This window comes from Pipistrellus hanaki (assembly GCF_964339955.1).
Source record: "Pipistrellus hanaki genome assembly, chromosome: 2".
NCBI lineage: Eukaryota > Metazoa > Chordata > Mammalia > Chiroptera > Vespertilionidae > Pipistrellus > Pipistrellus hanaki.
Genome location: NC_140504.1, coordinates 75,858,580 through 75,877,379, shown reverse-complemented (window position 1 = coordinate 75,877,379; position 18,800 = coordinate 75,858,580). Strand labels below are relative to the sequence as shown.

The 18,800-nt window shown below is 33.7% G+C and overlaps 1 protein-coding gene across 1 annotated transcript in view; it reads left to right on the top strand.

Moving 5' to 3' along the window:
• EPHA6 (EPH receptor A6) overlaps positions 1-18,800 on the top strand; it is an 848,112-nt gene that overhangs the window by 146,239 nt on the left and 683,073 nt on the right. The window contains exon 3 of the mRNA XM_084875438.1: positions 3,723-4,386. Coding sequence (XP_084731564.1) covers positions 3,723-4,386 — 664 coding nt within the window. The remainder of the gene's footprint in view (positions 1-3,722; positions 4,387-18,800) is intronic.

Sequence of the window (18,800 nt, the reverse complement as noted above, 5' to 3'; positions counted from 1 at the left end):
GTAGTATTTTAATGCCTACATATAAAACATGTTTGTTTGTTTTTTAATGAGCTTGAGGAGTCAAAGTATTTTGGGTTTATTGCTATTATATAAATGCATGCAGTTGACTGAATTGACCACTTTAATAGCAGAATGAATGACTGGTTTGATACATATTTTCATTATGTGATTTCTACAATTACTATGTTTGTGTACATATAAGTATTTCACAGCAGAGAATAAATTATGTCTTTGTTTGTTTTAAATAGGGATAAAAACTTTTACCCACTGAATATATGTATGTTATACAGGGCTAAAAGGTCTCTAGTGTGTATTCATAGAGGTTAGTGTTATACATTAATTTCTGTTTACTCTTCTCCCTCTACCTTATTGAATCTTACAATTCTTTTTAAAAATATATTTTATTGATTTTTTTACAGAGAGGAAGAGAGAGGGATAGAGAGTTAGAAACATCAATGAGAGACAATCATAGATAAGCTGCTTCATGCACACCCACTACTGGGGAGTGTGCCCGCAACCAAGGTACATGCCCCAGACCGGAATCCAACCTGGGACCTTTCAGTCCTCAGGCCAATGCTCTTTCACTGAGAAAACCGGTTTTGGCTGCATCTTATAATTCTTTTTAAAAAATATATATTTTATTAATTTTTTACAGAGAGGAAGTGGGAAGGATAGAGAGCTAGAAACATCCATGAAAGAGAAACATCGATCAGCTGCCTCCTGCACTCCCCCCACTGGGAATGTGCCCACAACCAAGGTACATGCCTTGTCCAGAATCGAACCTGGGACCTTTCAGTCCGCAGGCCGATGCTCTATCCACTGAGCCAAACCTGTTTCGGCATCTTATAATTCTTTAAGGTCCAAGTCCCCTCCCTCTCTGGGCCAAACCTACCGAACCACCTCATTTCATGAGCATTGCTATCCTTTGAACACTTACTAAGGCCCATGATATGCTAGGATGAAAAGTATTAAGATGGATAATTTTATGTGAGTCTCTGTGAGATTATTGGATTACCCTGACAAACCATGGGTGTAAAACTGAAATGTTGATTGTTTGAGTTCAAGTTTGTTGTCTCATGAAATTGAAGAATGAGGTCGTGGGCAGAAATGATTAGTGGAACTGAAGTTTATTGAGAGAAGCCAATCCTGGAAAAGGTGCATCTGGGATTCCAGGAGCAAAACAGCGCCAGAGCTTCCTTTTTCATGTTACAGTGGGGAGTAATTCAGTATCCAAGCTAATTAAAGTGTAATAGTCCATGTGTGGAGGCCCACATGGCCATAAGCCATGCGAGGGGGAGTGCACCTCCTGCCATTAACTCAAAGATCTAGCACAGGGAGGGTGAGAGAGAGCAGAAGTGCATGCACTTTTTTTATGTATGCTTGTTAGTTCCTGATAGGTCCTTTCAAAGAATTTAGGCTTAGCAACATCCTTCCGATTGGTTTTTACACCTTAGTACCTGGTGATTGGTTATCAGCAAGCTGCCTGTCTTGGCAACATCCATATATTTAAAAGTTTGTCTCCCGTGTGTGCTGTCCTTTCCTCCCAGCGAGGTTGTCCTCGTAAGTCCGTCCAGCTGGGTTTTCAGTTTTATTTCTCTTCCTGTGGTTCTGTCCCTATTTGCCTAGCTTTCTTTTGTTTCCTCAGTGTGTGTACAAAAGTCTTTTCACACAAACTTACTGTTACTTCTGGAAAATACTCTGAATTTCAAGCAAGCAACTTACAAATGAAAACTTGAGATACAAAATATTTTAAAGTTTCCTTGGTGGATAATGTAAATACTTTATTTGTGGAAATTGACGATAGATAATTAAAAGTACTTAGTCTCAAAATAGACTTTTAGACTGAAGAAAGTAGCCATTCTATTAGCAACTATGATAATTGACACTCAACCAGACTTGATTAAATGACTCTGTACAGCCAATTAAAATGAGAAACTGCAAACAGAATGCATTAACCAATCTTATTATAAATCACTACAGTATAAAATCAGGAAAATTGAATATCTACTCACTATAAAAATGGTTTATAATTCCCACTAAACTTTAATAGAAATGAGAAACTATGGTGAATAGCCTGTTTCTCCAAACTGGCTATAAAGTTCTCAGAATTGTTTTTCTGTAGAAAATTACAACTATATAGAAATAAAATGCAATTACAATATAAATTTATATTATAGACTCATGCAATATTCTATGCATAAATACTGACAATAACAATTACAAAGTACTTAAAGATTTTCATTAAAATTTTTAAAAAGGATAAATAAGGTTCTTCTATTTAAATAGGTGGGAAAATGCTTTTCCGTACAATGCAGAAGCAATATATTTAGTGATCCAGCTCAGAATAAAAGCCAAAGTGCTCAGAAAGCTTGTAAAGGGTTGTTATTTTTTTAATTTTTTTTGCTATTTTCTGATTCTCTTTTCTAATTACCTAGTGTGGTTCTAGAACCCACTCATGGTGTTCCTAAAATATACCTGTACATTACTGCCTCAGGATAGTTGTGCTATTTTCTCAAGGTTCACTCTCAACTTTGAGACATTGGTCAAATGTCACTTCCTCAGTAAAACCTACTGTGGACACCCTATTTAAAATCCCAACCTTCTTCTGCACCTTCCTCCCTTAATTTTTCCCATTGTACTTTCTAGTGTATTATGCAAATTCTTCACTTACAATTTTAATGTTTATATTTTTATATTTTATAAAAATTCTGTATTATGTGGATTCAGATGAGTCCCATAGAATTTTATTTTTGTTAATGCTCATAGGAGGATATATTTTTCTATTATTTTCCAGAGAGAGTGGAAAGGAAGGAGAGCTGGAGAGAGAGAAAAGGGGGGGGGGGGGAGGGGAGAGAGAGAGAGAGAGAGAGAGAGAGAGAGAGAGAGAGAGAGAGAGAGAGAGAAACAATGATGTGAGAGAAACACCAGTTGGTGGCCTCTCACAGGTGCCCCAACCACTCTGTGAATCAAACAGGCAACCCAGATATGTTCCCTTTACCAGGAATGGAACCCATAACTCATGGGTCCTGGAGGGAACTGATGCTCTTAACCACTGAGCCACACCAACCAGGGCTACAATTTTTATTTTTATTGTCTTTTCTCATTATAAGTAAGATCCATAAAGGCAAGGCATTTTGTTTAGTTTGTTAATTGCTGTATTCCAAGGATCCAGAACATTGTCTGTTAAACATTTCTTGAATTAATCTAAGACTTATATCTATCTCCTATTAAAATAAACATGTAAATATTTAATTGAATAATAGTAAATATTCTCAATTGGTAGTGGCAAATTGGATATGAGGATAGATGGGAAACCAGAGTGCATTTGTCATTGGTCTAGTTATTTGATCAGATATTTTACATTGTTATAGTATACCAGAAACTATTTGAAGTGATTTATCTATATTAATTAATTCATGCCTTACAATAACCCTGTGAAATTAGGTACATTTTACATTTTAGAAAACCAGAATTTAAATTTAAATTCTTGGTCTTGCAACTATTATATAGAAAGTTAAGATTCACCAGGACAAATGGTATGTCCAAAACCCATACTTCTAACCAAAGGTCATGGTTAAAATATTGGTGTATAGTTGCTTAGACTAGCTTTAGTTGTATCCTTTTTATTCATTTTCTTTTGCAAATATAGAAAATTTGGAAAGCAATAATTTCTGCTTAACCACTGTAGTTTTATAAACATTTATTATTATTATCTTTTGCAGTGGGATGCCATTACTGAAATGGATGAACATAACAGGCCCATTCACACATACCAGGTATGCAATGTAATGGAACCAAATCAAAACAATTGGCTTCGTACAAACTGGATCTCCCGAGATGCAGCTCAGAAAATTTATGTGGAAATGAAGTTCACACTGAGGGATTGTAACAGCATCCCATGGGTCGTGGGGACTTGCAAAGAGACATTTAATCTGTATTATGTGGAATCAGATGAGTCCCATGGAATTAAATTCAAGCCAAGCCAGTATACGAAGATCGATACAATTGCTGCTGATGAAAGCTTTACCCAGATGGATTTGGGTGATCGCATCCTCAAGCTCAACACTGAAATCCGTGAGGTGGGGCCTATTGAAAGGAAAGGATTTTATCTGGCTTTTCAAGACATCGGGGCCTGCATCGCCCTGGTATCGGTCCGTGTGTTCTACAAAAAGTGCCCCTTCACCGTGCGTAACTTGGCCATGTTTCCTGACACCATCCCAAGGGTTGACTCTTCCTCTTTGGTGGAAGTGAGGGGCGCTTGTGTGAAGAGTGCAGAAGAGCGAGACACTCCTAAACTCTATTGTGGAGCTGATGGAGATTGGCTGGTTCCTCTTGGAAGGTGCATCTGCAGTACAGGATATGAAGAGATTGAGGGTTCTTGCCATGGTAAGAAACATTCAAATTTATTATATGTCTAAATGTCAGGCTTTTATTTATTTATTTATTTATTGATTATGGTCTCACATAATTGTCCTTATTCCCCCATTCCCATCCCAAACCCCTCTCTAGATATGCCCCCCCAACCCCCGTTGTCCATGGCCACTGGCTAGGCCCCCATGCATGCACACAAGTCCTTTGGTTGATCTCTTCCCCTCACCCCCATCTTCCCCCACCTTTCCTCTGAGGTTTGAGAGTCCGATCGCTGGTTCTCCTTCTCTGGGTCGGTTTATGTTGTTTTAAGTTTAGAACTATTCCATTTTGCATTGTTATGATAATATAATACCTATAGTTTTCCAAATAAAATGATTTATTTATGTGAATTTTTATTAAGGTTTATTAATCTAATAAATACATACATTTAAAAATATTACATATCCCTGACAAAGATAATCTATATATTTTTTTTTATTTTAAAACTTATAATCAACACACAAATATAGAAATACATTTATTCTTTGGCAAATAGTAACAAAGTAGATATATTTCCCTCTCAATAGTAAATTATTTACAAGTTTTTCTATTGCACTGTATTAAATTTATTGACTTTTTTTGTTGGTTCTATATTTATATTTATTAAAAGAATGAAAATAAATGAGAAAAACATCCTTTTATATACTAAATGATTATGAATAATATGTGTGAATATTTAAAGATTTTATATACTTAAACACTTGGATTTTGAAAAGATCACTAGCACTTCCAATGATGAGTATGTAGCCATTTGAAAATTTTAATATTTGTATAAAATGTCTGAAGTATATTCTTAAGAAGAATAAGCAATTTTCTCTACTATTTAAAAATTAAAATATATTTCATTGAAGTTTATCAATATAAATTGAACTTAAAAATGTTATTTACTCATAACAAAGATTTAGAATAGAAGAAAAATAAGTCATAAGTTATCCTTTGGTGGATTCTATAAAATATTTTTCATTGGAAAAGATTCTAAAGAAAAATTCATATATATGAGTAATTATTCAATGAGGTTAAGAATACGATAAGAACTTGGGATAAACATTAGACATACTATCCATGTAGTTTCACCATATTTTAAAATAGGAAATGCTGGGTGTTTATTGGTAAAAATAAAGTTTTAAAAATATTTAGAGAGTCATTTTATATCCTAACAATTTATGTGATTTACTATTATTAAATATGTGTATTTTTTCATGGTGTTGACTACAGAAATACAAATAATGACAATCACTGAGGGCTCGATGGTTTTTTACTCAATATGTTTGTTCTGTGAAGTTACATTCTTATGTATCAGTACATTCCTTAAAATTCCTTCCATTGTTTAGCAAAATTGATTTTTAACAATAGATAATCATTATCAGCTCATCTAGAGCTGCTGCTAGACTCATCTGTTTTTATGGCTCGTTACCTGTATATAATTTGTTTGAATGCAGAAACATGAGTGTACAGTGTGCATTCTTGATGTTTTTCTTCATACCACTCATTTCTATCCTCTGACAATATTTTTATCCTTGGCTCTATTGCCATCAATCAATATTCCCAATAAGTTATCTCCCAAGATAACTCTGAATTACATATACCTAAGTGGCAGATTAATTGGAATCTAAATGAATAAACTATACTTCAAGTACTAATGTGACACTGTGTGTGTGTGTGTGTGTGTGTGTGTGTGTGTGTGTGTGGTCTTAGGCGACCCAGCTAGCAGTTCTCAACCTGTGGATCGAAACCCACAGGTTGAGAACTGCTGTGTAGAGCCTACGACCATCGGGAAACACAGATATTTACATTATGATTCATAATAGTAGCAAAATTACAGTTATGAAGTAGCAACAAAAATAATTTTATGGTTGGGGGTCACCACAACATACGGAACTGTATTAAAGGGTCACGGCATTAGAAAAGTTGAAACCACTGTTCTAGGGGCTTTCTCTAGATGACCTCTCATCATTTAAAAATCTAGTCCAAGCCTTTTTACAGTAAAGTAGCTGGCTTAAGAGAGAGTTTGTCACATGGCCAGGTATAAAGTGAGTATATGATGGGACTACATAAGGGTTGAACACCTGGAAGTGTGTTTATAGTGAGTTGCCAATGTGATAGTGTACCACAGTTCACTGTCTAGCTTGTCATGATTAATCTTTTCTGTGATGTACAAATACCCACACCCTCCCAGAGATTTATCTAATATGATATTGTGTTGAAGTCAAGAAGAGCATAATTAAAATCAATTCCAGATGTGTATGAAGCTAAAGTTTCTCTTAACCTGGAGAACTAAGAACTACAATGAAACTTGTTGTTCCTCACACATACAACATATACAGGACAGGGACAGGATGACTGTAAAAGAGCCTCCAATATCTAAAGGCAGGTATACAGTAGTTACTGGTTCATTGTGATTCTGAAGTCTGGATATATGCTGTAAGGGTCCATTACTGTAGAGGCAGGGAATATTTCTCTGTGGCTTTGGCTGCCCCCTGAGTCATTCTGGTCATTTATAAGAATTGTCCATGTGCTAGTTGCCAGTTTTAAGAGCTGAGGAACAGTCTTAATATGATCCATAGCATTATTATGAATTTTTTTTTCTGTTTTCCCAGTTATCACAGTCAGTGTTACCTTTTATTATCTCCAACAGCAATTGCTTTGCTTCTCTTCTACCCTCAACTCCTTGCTATTCTTCCAGCCTTTATAATCTATTTAGTGCCAAAACAAATGCCTTAATTGAATTTTTTTTTTTTCTAGAACAGCACCTCTTGTCTTATGCAAATTATTAATTTACTATCTGGGCTCAGCTGAGTGGTTCTTCTGCTGGTCTTATCTGGAGCCCTTACATAATTGCAGTTGGAATGTTTAACAAAGCTGGACATCTAATATGGCTTCACTCATATGTGGGATATTTGATGCCCTAAGGTTGCTTACTGTATAAATCCTGATAATTATTTTAATATAGTTCACTTTAGGAAATTATTCTAATTTTTCTTTCTTTCTGGGATAGCCATTAAATGTAGTTATTCACTGTAACATCCAAAGGGCTTCACAATTTGATCTTGTCCTATTCTATTCTAACTTTTTCAAATTCTATCTCTTGTTATGTTTTTATTACTTTTGAACAATCCATGTAGTATGTTTTCTGTCTTCTGCTCTTAAAAATATTTGTCTAGTCCTAACTGATTTGGCTCAGTGGACAGGGTATCGGCCTGCAGACTCAAGGGTCCCATGTTCAATTCCAGTTAAGGGCATGTACTTTGGTTGTGGACACATACCCAGTAGGGAGTGTATAGGAGGCAGCTGATAGATGTTTCCTTCTCATTAATGTTTCCAACTCTCTATTTCTCTCCCTTCCTCTCTGTAAAAAGTCAATAAAATATATTTTAAAATATTTTATTTAGATGCTTACTGTTTTTTTCTTTTTGCTTTTTTTGTGATGGAATTTTATTCATTCTTCCAAGTCTAACACAAATGCCATATATGTAGGTCTTCACAAAGTTAATCCCTCTCTCCTCTGTACTGTAGTCTGTACTAATTATTTATGTGTCCATTTCACTAAGGTTGTAAGATCAAAGAATTATATTTAAAATCATGTGTATAATGAAGTACACTGAAATGTATTGATGTAAATGATCATAAGACCCTGATAATCAGGCTCTATTGAGTAAAGATAGACAATATTGATGTTTTTGTCTACAGTATGTTTATTTTTCTCTCATTCCTTGAAACTGAAAGGTTCTAGTGGTTTCATCTAGAAAGCCTCATTTTATGAATCAGGATGCTAAGTTACTACTGAGAACAGACTGTTAATTCCTTGGGACCATTTACTAACTAATACTAGATTGAGAAGTGAAGCCTAGATTTTTCTCAACCTGGTCTTTGTGTACTTTCCTTCCATACTTTCCTTCTTTCTCCTCTTCCTCACTTCTTCCTTTCTTCCTCTTTAATTTTCTAATTCCAGGCATCCATGTCCTTAACCTTAATGCTTTCCTGCCTGCCAAAAACTACAGAGGAGCCCTAAGTTCTGATCATTAATTAGGCCCTGTTTTCTGAATTCTCATTTTCTGGAGTCTGATATGGGCACTAGTATAACAGTATCTGCACATCCACTCTGAAATCCATGTTTCTAAGAATTATGGAAATATATATATAGATTTATTTATAAATTTCTGTTAGAGATGATAAATAAGAAAAATCACAACAAGGTTTTAGGAATTATCATAATTTAATTGAATAGATTTAATAATTTTAGTCTGCTATGTAATGAAAACACAATAAGCTGGTTTAAAACATATTTACCCATACTATCAATATCAAATGAGCAACATATATTAATCACATTTAAATGATCTACACTAATAAAAGAGTAAGATGCAAATTGACCATACCTTTGCAATGCCAACTGTCCAATTAAGAGTGAGTATGCAAATTAACCCAACAAAGCCAACACAGGCATTCCGCACTATCCCAGCCATTCCGAGCCTCTGGGCAGCATGGGAAAGCAGAAAGACAGCTCTGGGCGGAGCGAAAGGTGGTGCTGGCAGCCAGGGAAAGGAAAGGCCATTCTTGCATGAATCTTCATGCATTCGGCTTCTAGTTTATTATATTTTACCCTAAAATGTTGTATTACTGAGTGTGTGAACATGTTATTCCTTTTTCTGTAATATTGTTAAGGTTCATCTAGATCCAAAGTTTAGAAGCACAAAAAAAGGAGGTACTCTTATCCTTGCTATAAATAAGGCTTAATTAGGCATAACCATTGTATTAAGCAAAGATGTTTAAATTTAAAACTAAGCATAGTAATTTAGATTATTCTATTAACTATAATAAGCAGTATTTTATTCTTGATTCAAATCTCAAATTACCTTCTATAACTTTATTTTATTTTGTAGGCTCATAATTTAAATGATCATACTTAGGCATATTGATGCTACAGGTTTAATTTTTAATTGTCTTAATTTATTTAACAATAAATTGAATTTAAAAATAACATTAATTCATAAAGCATTAATTTACATCAAGTAGTCTTTAACTTCATATATCTAAGAATATTCTAACACTATGGGAAAAATAATTGGAACTATTTAACATGCAATATTGAATACAATTTTTGTTCATTTGTGAGTATTGAAGTGACATACAAATCTCTAATAAAGTCCTCTTAGTTAGTAATTTCAATTAAATCTCATTAAGCTAGTGGCATTTGTACTTAGGCTATTAGTTAAGTTTGAAGATTTTATACCTGCTAGCAAATATATATATATATATATATATATATATATATATATATATACACACATACATATATATATATATATATATATATATATATATATATATATATAGTACATTCCTTAAACCTTTAAGTATCACATGATATAATTTAACAAAATAATGTTTGGCTATGGAAATTAAAGTTCTGAAACATTAAGAATTTTTTTTAAATTTCTCTGTCTAAAAATATTTTTATTTTTTCCTCTACTGCTGCTTTAAAATTCAGGAGGAAAGGATGGAGGCAATTCTTGGACCATTGCATTATTGTTCACAGAGATGAATGGGAAATTCAGGGCCTTTGGTGACAGAGTTATTGATTTGATCTCCTGAAGAGTGTTGTTAAAGCTTTCATGTTTTTGTCCTTTGTTGCAGTTCAGAAACATTTATGCTTTGTGTGTATGATTTTCTTTCTAATCATATTATCAGAGAAGATTGTGGAAGCAGAGAGCATTAAGAAATTTTGAGACACTAGAATTTGCTAGTATTAAGTGAGGAGGTTTGAGGATATAATGACAACCTGAAAGGTGAAATTGGGATCAAGGAAAAAGGACAGACTTATTGGCTCAGATAGTATTTTCACATTCTGAAGGTTTTCACAAACTAAATATGATCTTTTACAATATAACCTTCAATTCTAAATAAAGCTGCTTTTCATTGAAGCAATTCAATACTTTCATTCAGTTTGAGAAAAATATGAAATCAAAAGACTTTGAGGAGTAGTCTAAAAATGGAAGACATTCGCCAAAACAGGTTTGGCTCAGTGGATAGAGCATTGGCCTGCGGATTGAAAGGTCCCGGGTTCGATTCTGATCAAGGGCAAGTACGTTGGTTGCGGGCGCATCCCCAGTAGGGGTGTGCAAGAGGCAGCTGATGGATGATTCTCTCTCATCAATGTTTCTAACTCTCTATCCCTCTCCCTTCCTCTCTGTAAAAAATCAATAAAATATATTTAATAAATAAATAAATAAATAAATAAAAATGGAAGGCATTATTTCTAAGTAAATGAAGTTAAATAATTATATTATTTTTGTCATAATTTTAAAAATAGATTAAAACATACACTGGTTGAAATAATTATTTTTAGTAAATAATTTTAACAGAATTATGATTTTGATTTTGGTTCCTATTTTACTCTATGATGACTTGGAAGTTATAAACCATACTTTTATATGGACTATACCTATTTGTAAATCATTTCTTAACATATATATATACTTCTAGGAGGAGATTAAAGTATTCAGAATCTCTATTCTCTTTCCAAACATAACATACCATGCTGCCCATAAGAAATTACAACCTTTTTATTTTTTTTATTTTTTTAAAAAAAATATATTTTATTGATTTTTTTACAGAGAGGAAGAGAGGGGGATAGAGAGAGTTAGAAACATCGATGAGAAAGAGTCATCGATCAGCTGCCTCTTGCACACCCCCTACTGGGGATGTGCCCGCAACCAAGCTACATGCCCTTGACCAGAATCGAACCTGGGACCTTTCAGTCTGCAGATCGACGCTCTACCACTGAGCCAAACCGGTTTCGGCGAAATTACAACCCTTTTAGATTGTCTAGAATTTTAGTTTTGCCTTATAAAGGAACCAATTTAATAGGCTTATAAAGTTGACACATAGATATACTAAGATATATTAACAGACTTTATATTTGGTATATATATTTTATATATTAGCTTTTATCATTATCTCATTCTTCTGGGTTCAATATTTCATTTGCTGAATATATATGCTTTGTTAGATTTTGGCAAGGTTTTATACATATTTAAGCTCTTTATTTGATACATATCTAAAAATACTGTATTTTTTCTTCTCTCTTTAGTGATTGTTTATTTAGGTGTAGAATGCTAGGTGATTATTATTTTTTTCTACATTCTGAAAATATTATTTCCCTGTTCTTGATAATCTAATGTTAAATGTAGAAAAAACATTTGATAAGATACAGCATCCATGTATAATTAAAACAATAAAATAGTAATAGCAGGAAAGTACCTCAGCATAATAAAGGCTATCTATAATAATGAAAGGGTAATATGCTAATTAGACCAGACATCTTCTGGATGTCATTCTGGATGTCCTTCCTGAGGATGCTCAACCACTTACTATGTTTATGTACTGACGACCCTGGAGCAGATACTCTGACTGCTGCTGAGGTCTGGTTGATTGAGACTGAGCTTGATGGGCTAGTCATGCTCTGGAGCCCTCCCATGTCCCTCCCTGGCTGGCCAACCTCCTGCGTCTCCTGGTTTCAATTGTGGGGGTCCCTTGGATGCCCTATGCCCTTTCACAATCCAGGACCCCTCAGGGGATGTTGGAGAGCTGGTTTTGGCCTGATTTCACATACCAGGCTGAGGGACCTCACTGGTGCATGAATTCATGCACTGGGCCTCCAGTCTATAATCAAACCTCAACTAATATACTCAGTGGTGAAGAACTGAAAGCTTTTCCTCTAAGATCAGGAATAAGACAAGGATGTACATTCTCACCACTCTTATTCAACATACTGCTGGAAGTCCTAGCCAGAATAAGCAAGAGAAAGAAATAAAAGGCATTCAAATAGGAAGGAAGAAGTCAATCTGCCACTTTTTGTGGGTGACATGATTCTGTATATAGAAAACCCTAAAGACTCCACACAAAAAAACTATTAGAAACAATAAACAAATATAGTCAAGTTGCAGGGTACAAAAATCAATGTGCAAAAATCCATTGCTTTCCTGTATACTAACAACAGATTTCAGAAATAAAAAAATAAATTCCTTTTGAAATTGCAAACAAAAGAATAAAATACATAAGAATAAACATGACAAAGAATGTGAAGGAACTATATACTGAAAATTGCAAAGCATTCTTAAAAGAGATTGAAAAGGACACAACAAATAGAAAAATATTCCATGTTTATGGATTGGAAAAATTAACATAGCTAAAATGTCCATATTACTCACTGTTAAATAATTAATTCAAAACGGATCAAAAATCTAAATATAAGACCTGAAACAATAAGTTACATGGAAGAAAATATAATTACCAAAATTGTGAACATTGGTCCTAGAGATCATTTTATTAACTTGACCCAAAGGCAAGGGAAGTAAAGACAAACATAAATGAATGGGACTATATAGAACTAAATTTATTTGCATAGCAAAATAAATTAACAAAGAGGCAACCAACCAGATGGGAGATGATATGTGAAAACAGTAACTCCGACAAAGTTTTAATTTCTAAAATATACCAAAAAAATTTCATAAAACTCTATACCAAACAAATAACCCAATCAAAAAGTAGGCAGAGGACCTGAAAACACACCTCTCCCAAGAAGATATATGAACAGCCAATCTACAATAAGAGCATAATATGCTAATTAGACTGGAGGAAACCAGGGCTGTGAGGAAAGCCTGGTCCCAGGTGCCTGTCAGTGGCTGGAGGGAAGCAAGCCTGGGACCTGGGTGCCAGAGGGAAGCCAGTGCCGGCCACCAGGTGAAGGAAGGCCTGTTCTTGCATGAATTTTTGTGCATGAGGACTCTATAGATATTTGAAAAGATGTTCGACCTCACTAGCAATTAGGTAAATGCAAATCAAAACTACAATGAGATACCACTTCCAACCTATTAAACGGGCCATTATCAGTAAGACAAGCAATAAGTGTTGGAGAAGTTGTGGAAAAGAAGAAATCCTCATTCACTGCCGGTGGGAATGTGGACCGGTACGGCCACTATGGAAAGCAGTCTGGCGATTCCTGGAAAAATTAAATATAGAGTCACCATATGTCCCAGCAATCACTCTTCTGAGTATATGCCAGAAAAACTCAAAATCATATATTTGCAGTATTATTCACAGTGGCCAAGAAATTGAAGCAACCAAAGTGTCCTGTGACAGAGGACAAAGAAGACATGGTGCATGTACACAATGGAATACTACTCAGCCATAAGAAAGGATGAAATGGTACCATTTGTGACATGGATGGACCTTGAGAATATTATGCTAACTGAAACAAGTCAGTCAGGAAAAGCTGAAAACCATGTGATTTCACTCCTATGTGGGATACAAATCTGAAACACATGGACACAAAAAGCAGTGTGCTGGTTGCCAGAGGGAAGGGAGTTTGAGGGAACAGGGGATCCTAATATATGGTGACAGGATATGATTGCACTTTGGGTGGTGGGCACATGGTGCAATATACTGACATTGGAACATAGAAACCTACACCTGAACCCTGAATGTTCATATTGTAGACCAATGTCAACCCAATTTAATTTTAAAAAAGATAAAAAATAAATAAACTTTCTGTTTTAATAAGAACCTATTGTTAATAATATTTGTGTGATGGTCTAATATACCTACTTGGAAGATTATCTATAGGTTCCATATGTTTGGGAATACAGTTACATTATGATGTAACTGGCATAGATTTTTTTTTTCTCACTTTGCATTCTGTTTTGAACCTGAGAAAGTTACATTTTTCTGTTTTCTATTTCTAGAATACCTATTAGATATTTGTTGAAGAACTTCAATATTATCCTCTTTGTCTCTGATACTTTTTAAAATACTTTAACCTTAGCATTAAATTTCATGTTATGAAAATTCAATTTGACTATACCTAGATTACAGTTTACCTCATGTACTGAGTTGTTTTATCTTTATTAGTGTTTTTTTTAATTTATATATATATATATATATATATATATATATATATATATATTTTTTTTTTTTTTTTTTTTTTTTTTTTTTTTTTTTTTTACTTCTCACTTGTGTTTTATTTCTGCCAACTCTGTTATGGAATTTTTTTTTTCATTTTTGGGGGGATGCTATTTTATTCTTCATGGATCTTAAAGTCACATTCAAATTAGTATAAGAAGAAATTGGGTCTAAATTAATCTCTTAGATGACATCATGGTGAGTGAATTAGTCCTATTGTCTCTCCCCATTAAATTACAACGAAGAGGACATCCATAGCTTAATATAAGATCTTAGCATAACACATAAGGACACCTGAGACATCCCAACATCGGTACATAGGAAGAGGGTAGATTAGACCTCATGGAGCTGGTGGAACCAAAACAGCAATGACATGGATCCCGGGACCAGAGGTTCTAGGAACTGTGGCCAGAGGCCTCAGGATCTGTAGCAATTTCCGAGTCCAGGGGCTTAGGAAACTGCGGCAGCTTTGCTGACTCAGCAGCAGCAGCAGCAGCTGTGCTTGTGACCTGAGAACTCCAGGAACTGCAATGATGCTCAAGACTGAGGGTTCCAGGAACAGTGGCAACACCCATGACCCTGTGACACCAACAGCAGAAAGACACAGCAACCTCGGAGGTATAAGCAATGACAAGAACATGGCAATGTCACTGACAAAGGCAGTGAAGGTTATGATCTAACTTCACTGATAAAAAATTCACAGTATCTGTCATAAAGAAACTCAGCAAGCTACCAGAAATTTCAGAAGTACTGTTCAATGAGCTCATAAATAAAAGTAGTGAACAGAAGTAGTGTACCAATGAGGTTGTAACTCTAAGAAAGAAACAAAAAGAAATTCTGAGGCTGAAGAACTTAGTAATTAAGATGAAGAATGCATTAGAAAGCTTTAGAAATAAAGCAGACCACATGGAAGAAAGAATTAGTGAGTTTGAGGATACAAACATCTAGAAATGTTTCAGGTGGAAGTGAACATAGAACTAAGATATTATACAAATAAATGAAGTATCTCTACAAGAATTAGTTTTATGCATCACCTGCCCCTGACTGTTGAGTTAATGCCACATTTTAAAAATTTATCTTAACTTTTGAAAGATGTCCCATTTCTCCCCAATTGACCTCTGACCTCCCACTCTAGGAACAACCCCCCCTCCAGGCCTTCTCCACTCTATTGTCTGTGTCCATGGGTTATGCATATATGCATATAAGTTCTCTGGTTATTCTCTCCCTGACAATATATTTAACATGTCAAATTCATTTTTCATTTATATTAAAGTTCAAGGAATTCCTGGTTTTTGAGGAATTTCCTTCATGAAGAAAATAAGAAAATTAATTATACATTTTCCATCTGTGGCTCCACTATTACCTGTAGCCCTGTAGTCATCTATAAACAATGAGAGGAAGAAGAAGAGCATGTAGAGTGCACACCTTCTTTTGGAAAGCCTTGCCATAGAAGTGAAATACCAGTTTTATTCACAATCATCATAGTTGTAATTATATAATCCATAGAGTAAAAGTTTTTCAGTGTAAACTTTAATATTAAACTATATCCAGGTTTTTTTTTGTTGTTGTTTTTCTTTATCAAGTGCTTAGCAGTATCAGTGTTCCATCAAACCAAATATCAATTGAACTAATAATGCTAAATTAAACATTCAAAGAAAAGTTATTTCTGTAAATTCAAACCCTATTAACTTGCTTTAGGAATCAGCTATTTTGAAGGAAGTGTGATTATTTCCATGTAGCATCCACACATAGCAAAGGAGAACTTTCAGGATAAACCTTCCACTTGAAAAGGATATAGTATATTGAAGATATGTATAGTGGCAAAATTTTACCAGAGAAGAAAACTAACTTGTTTTTATTTTATGTAAATCTCTCTATATAAAAGCCTAAGTGACCTTCTGACCATTCAACCATCTGACTGGTAGCTATGATACACACTGACCACCAGGGGGCAGACACTTAATGCGCAGGCATGGAAATATGGAACAGACTGATGAATCTCAGAGGGAAGGCGAGTGGGAGGAAGAGATTAACCAAAGTTCTCATGTATATACTCGAGGCCCAGTGCACAGTTCCTCCCCTGGCCTGTGGGGATCAGGCTGAAACTGGCAGTCCAACATCCCCCAAGGAATCCCAGATTATGAGAGGGTACAGGCCAGGCCAAGGAAACCCACAGGTGCACAAATCCATGCACTGGGCCTCTAGTATAATATCATAAGGAAATATTATTTTAATAAATCTATACATAATTCTGATTAAATTTTATTCTAAGCATCACAGCTATAAATAGTAAAATTTGATATCACACATCTTAAAATTTAGGGATGATTTCATGTTATATGTAAGTTTTTATTATAAACCCAGTTTTTATTATATATTCAGTAGCATTCAGTATATCCAGTAGCATTGGAACTACAAAGGGATGATTAATTTTGTATCTCCTTATGAACAGAAATGTAATAATTTCCATTTTTAAGATTTCACATATTTAATCTCTAAGAAGGTATATTTCAAAGGACAACATAGTTCTAAGGAAAATAGACATCAAAGGAAAAATCAAAGGTAAAATCTGATATAGAGAAAGGAGTTCTCTCTTAAATAGGAAGAAAGAATAGGATTTCTGATATAAATAAAATTAACGTTTATTTTGGCTTAAAATATCTTATATTTTGTGAGAAAGGCATTCTTGATTTAATTTATGATAACTGTACTTGGGAAGTAATGATAAACTCAGATACACATTACAATGATATTGGGGACATTCTTAATATTTTTGAGTCTTTTGAAATAATGACATAAAAATTAAAGAAATTCCGGGTATCCTCAATCATGCACATGGCCTTTTAAAGAAATAGTTCCTTTTCTATACTTGAATTTTTTCTCTTTCAGCATATATTACTAAACAATTGGAAATTTCAGTATTATAAACTGTTCCCCATCATGATTCTCTATCAAAAATAATCTTTGATATCCAGTTATTATTTTCTGTCTGAACTTAAGATAAAGTATCTGTTTTTAGAATGAGTTCCAATAAATAAGGAATATAATGTTACTGAAAATGGTAGTTTCAGTTTTACAGGGGATTATTATAGAGTAGTAATAAATTTATAGGAATAAAGAAGATTTCCAATTGCTAGTTATTCTATACAAGGACGATCACCATTATAAAGAAGTACTACCAAAATTGATGGAAATTTGGGGAGCAAAAAAACAAGCTCTGCTTTGTCTTTCACAGTGAACAAGGAAAAGGCATGATTTATTCCCACTAGTTGACAGTATCAAAAGCGGCTGCCATAAAAAGTCATGAAAGCCTTTTGAAAGATGCAAACCCTGTTCTGTTGGGCAGAGATAAACAACCATTCTCTTGGAATTCTTTATATAGAATAATTGTGGGCTTTTTTCAGTCTTTTTCTTAAAATGACAATGTCCTTATTTTTTTGTTTTATTTCTATTCTTGATTTGAAGTTAACTACTATTCAGGATGGATTGTTTTTCACCCTACCACAGTGAAAAAAATCCCATATTCTTTATCTGGGTGTTGACCAATTAAATAATTTTACTAAAATTAGCTAAAAATTTTAATTGGTAAAAATTTGAAGTGACAATAATGTTTTAACTTCTCTAAATATTCTCCATTAATTTACTAATTGTGTTATGATTTAGAGCATAATCATTTTAAAGTTTACTTATAGGTAGGTATTTTCACATATAATTATAGGTTTCTAAATGTAACTAATTTCCTATGCATATAAAATACTACACTTATGTAATTTTCAGAATCATCTTATGAAATAACATATGTTATTACTTAGATAAATTTTTTATTCATGATGTTTGCTAATTTTTTTCCAAAATGTCTCTGCCATCTATTGAGTTGACCATAAAATTTTTCCATATACCTATTGATGAGATGTTATAATAATATATGTCCTTAGGTGATAATTTTTTATTCATTGATATAAAGTTATTTTGTCTTAATGGATTATTATTTTAATGTTGAATTATATATTTTTGTTAAATTTGTTAAAAATGGAATGAGTAAATTCTATATAATGTAATGATTTACAGATTTGTATTGGGTGATGTAAAGAAGGCTAGAATAATTAAATATATGAACAGTGTACTTGGATGAGAAGTTTAAATATTTGGGAGCTATAAATGTCAATTTAGAGTTGTAAACAAATCACATTCAGAATTCTTACTATGTTTGCCACTTTGAACATACCAAAAATGATTATATTTTATATGAAATAATGAATGAAATGAAATGTGGAAGATTATTTTTTAAAAAATAATAAAGGAGAGTTCTAGAAGATATTAAAATATACTTAAATGAAATATATATAAAACATGTAGAGTTTACTCCCAAGAGAAATGTTTATCAGTGGTACCAAATAGAAAGGGAAAAAATGTACTAAATTTCATGAAAT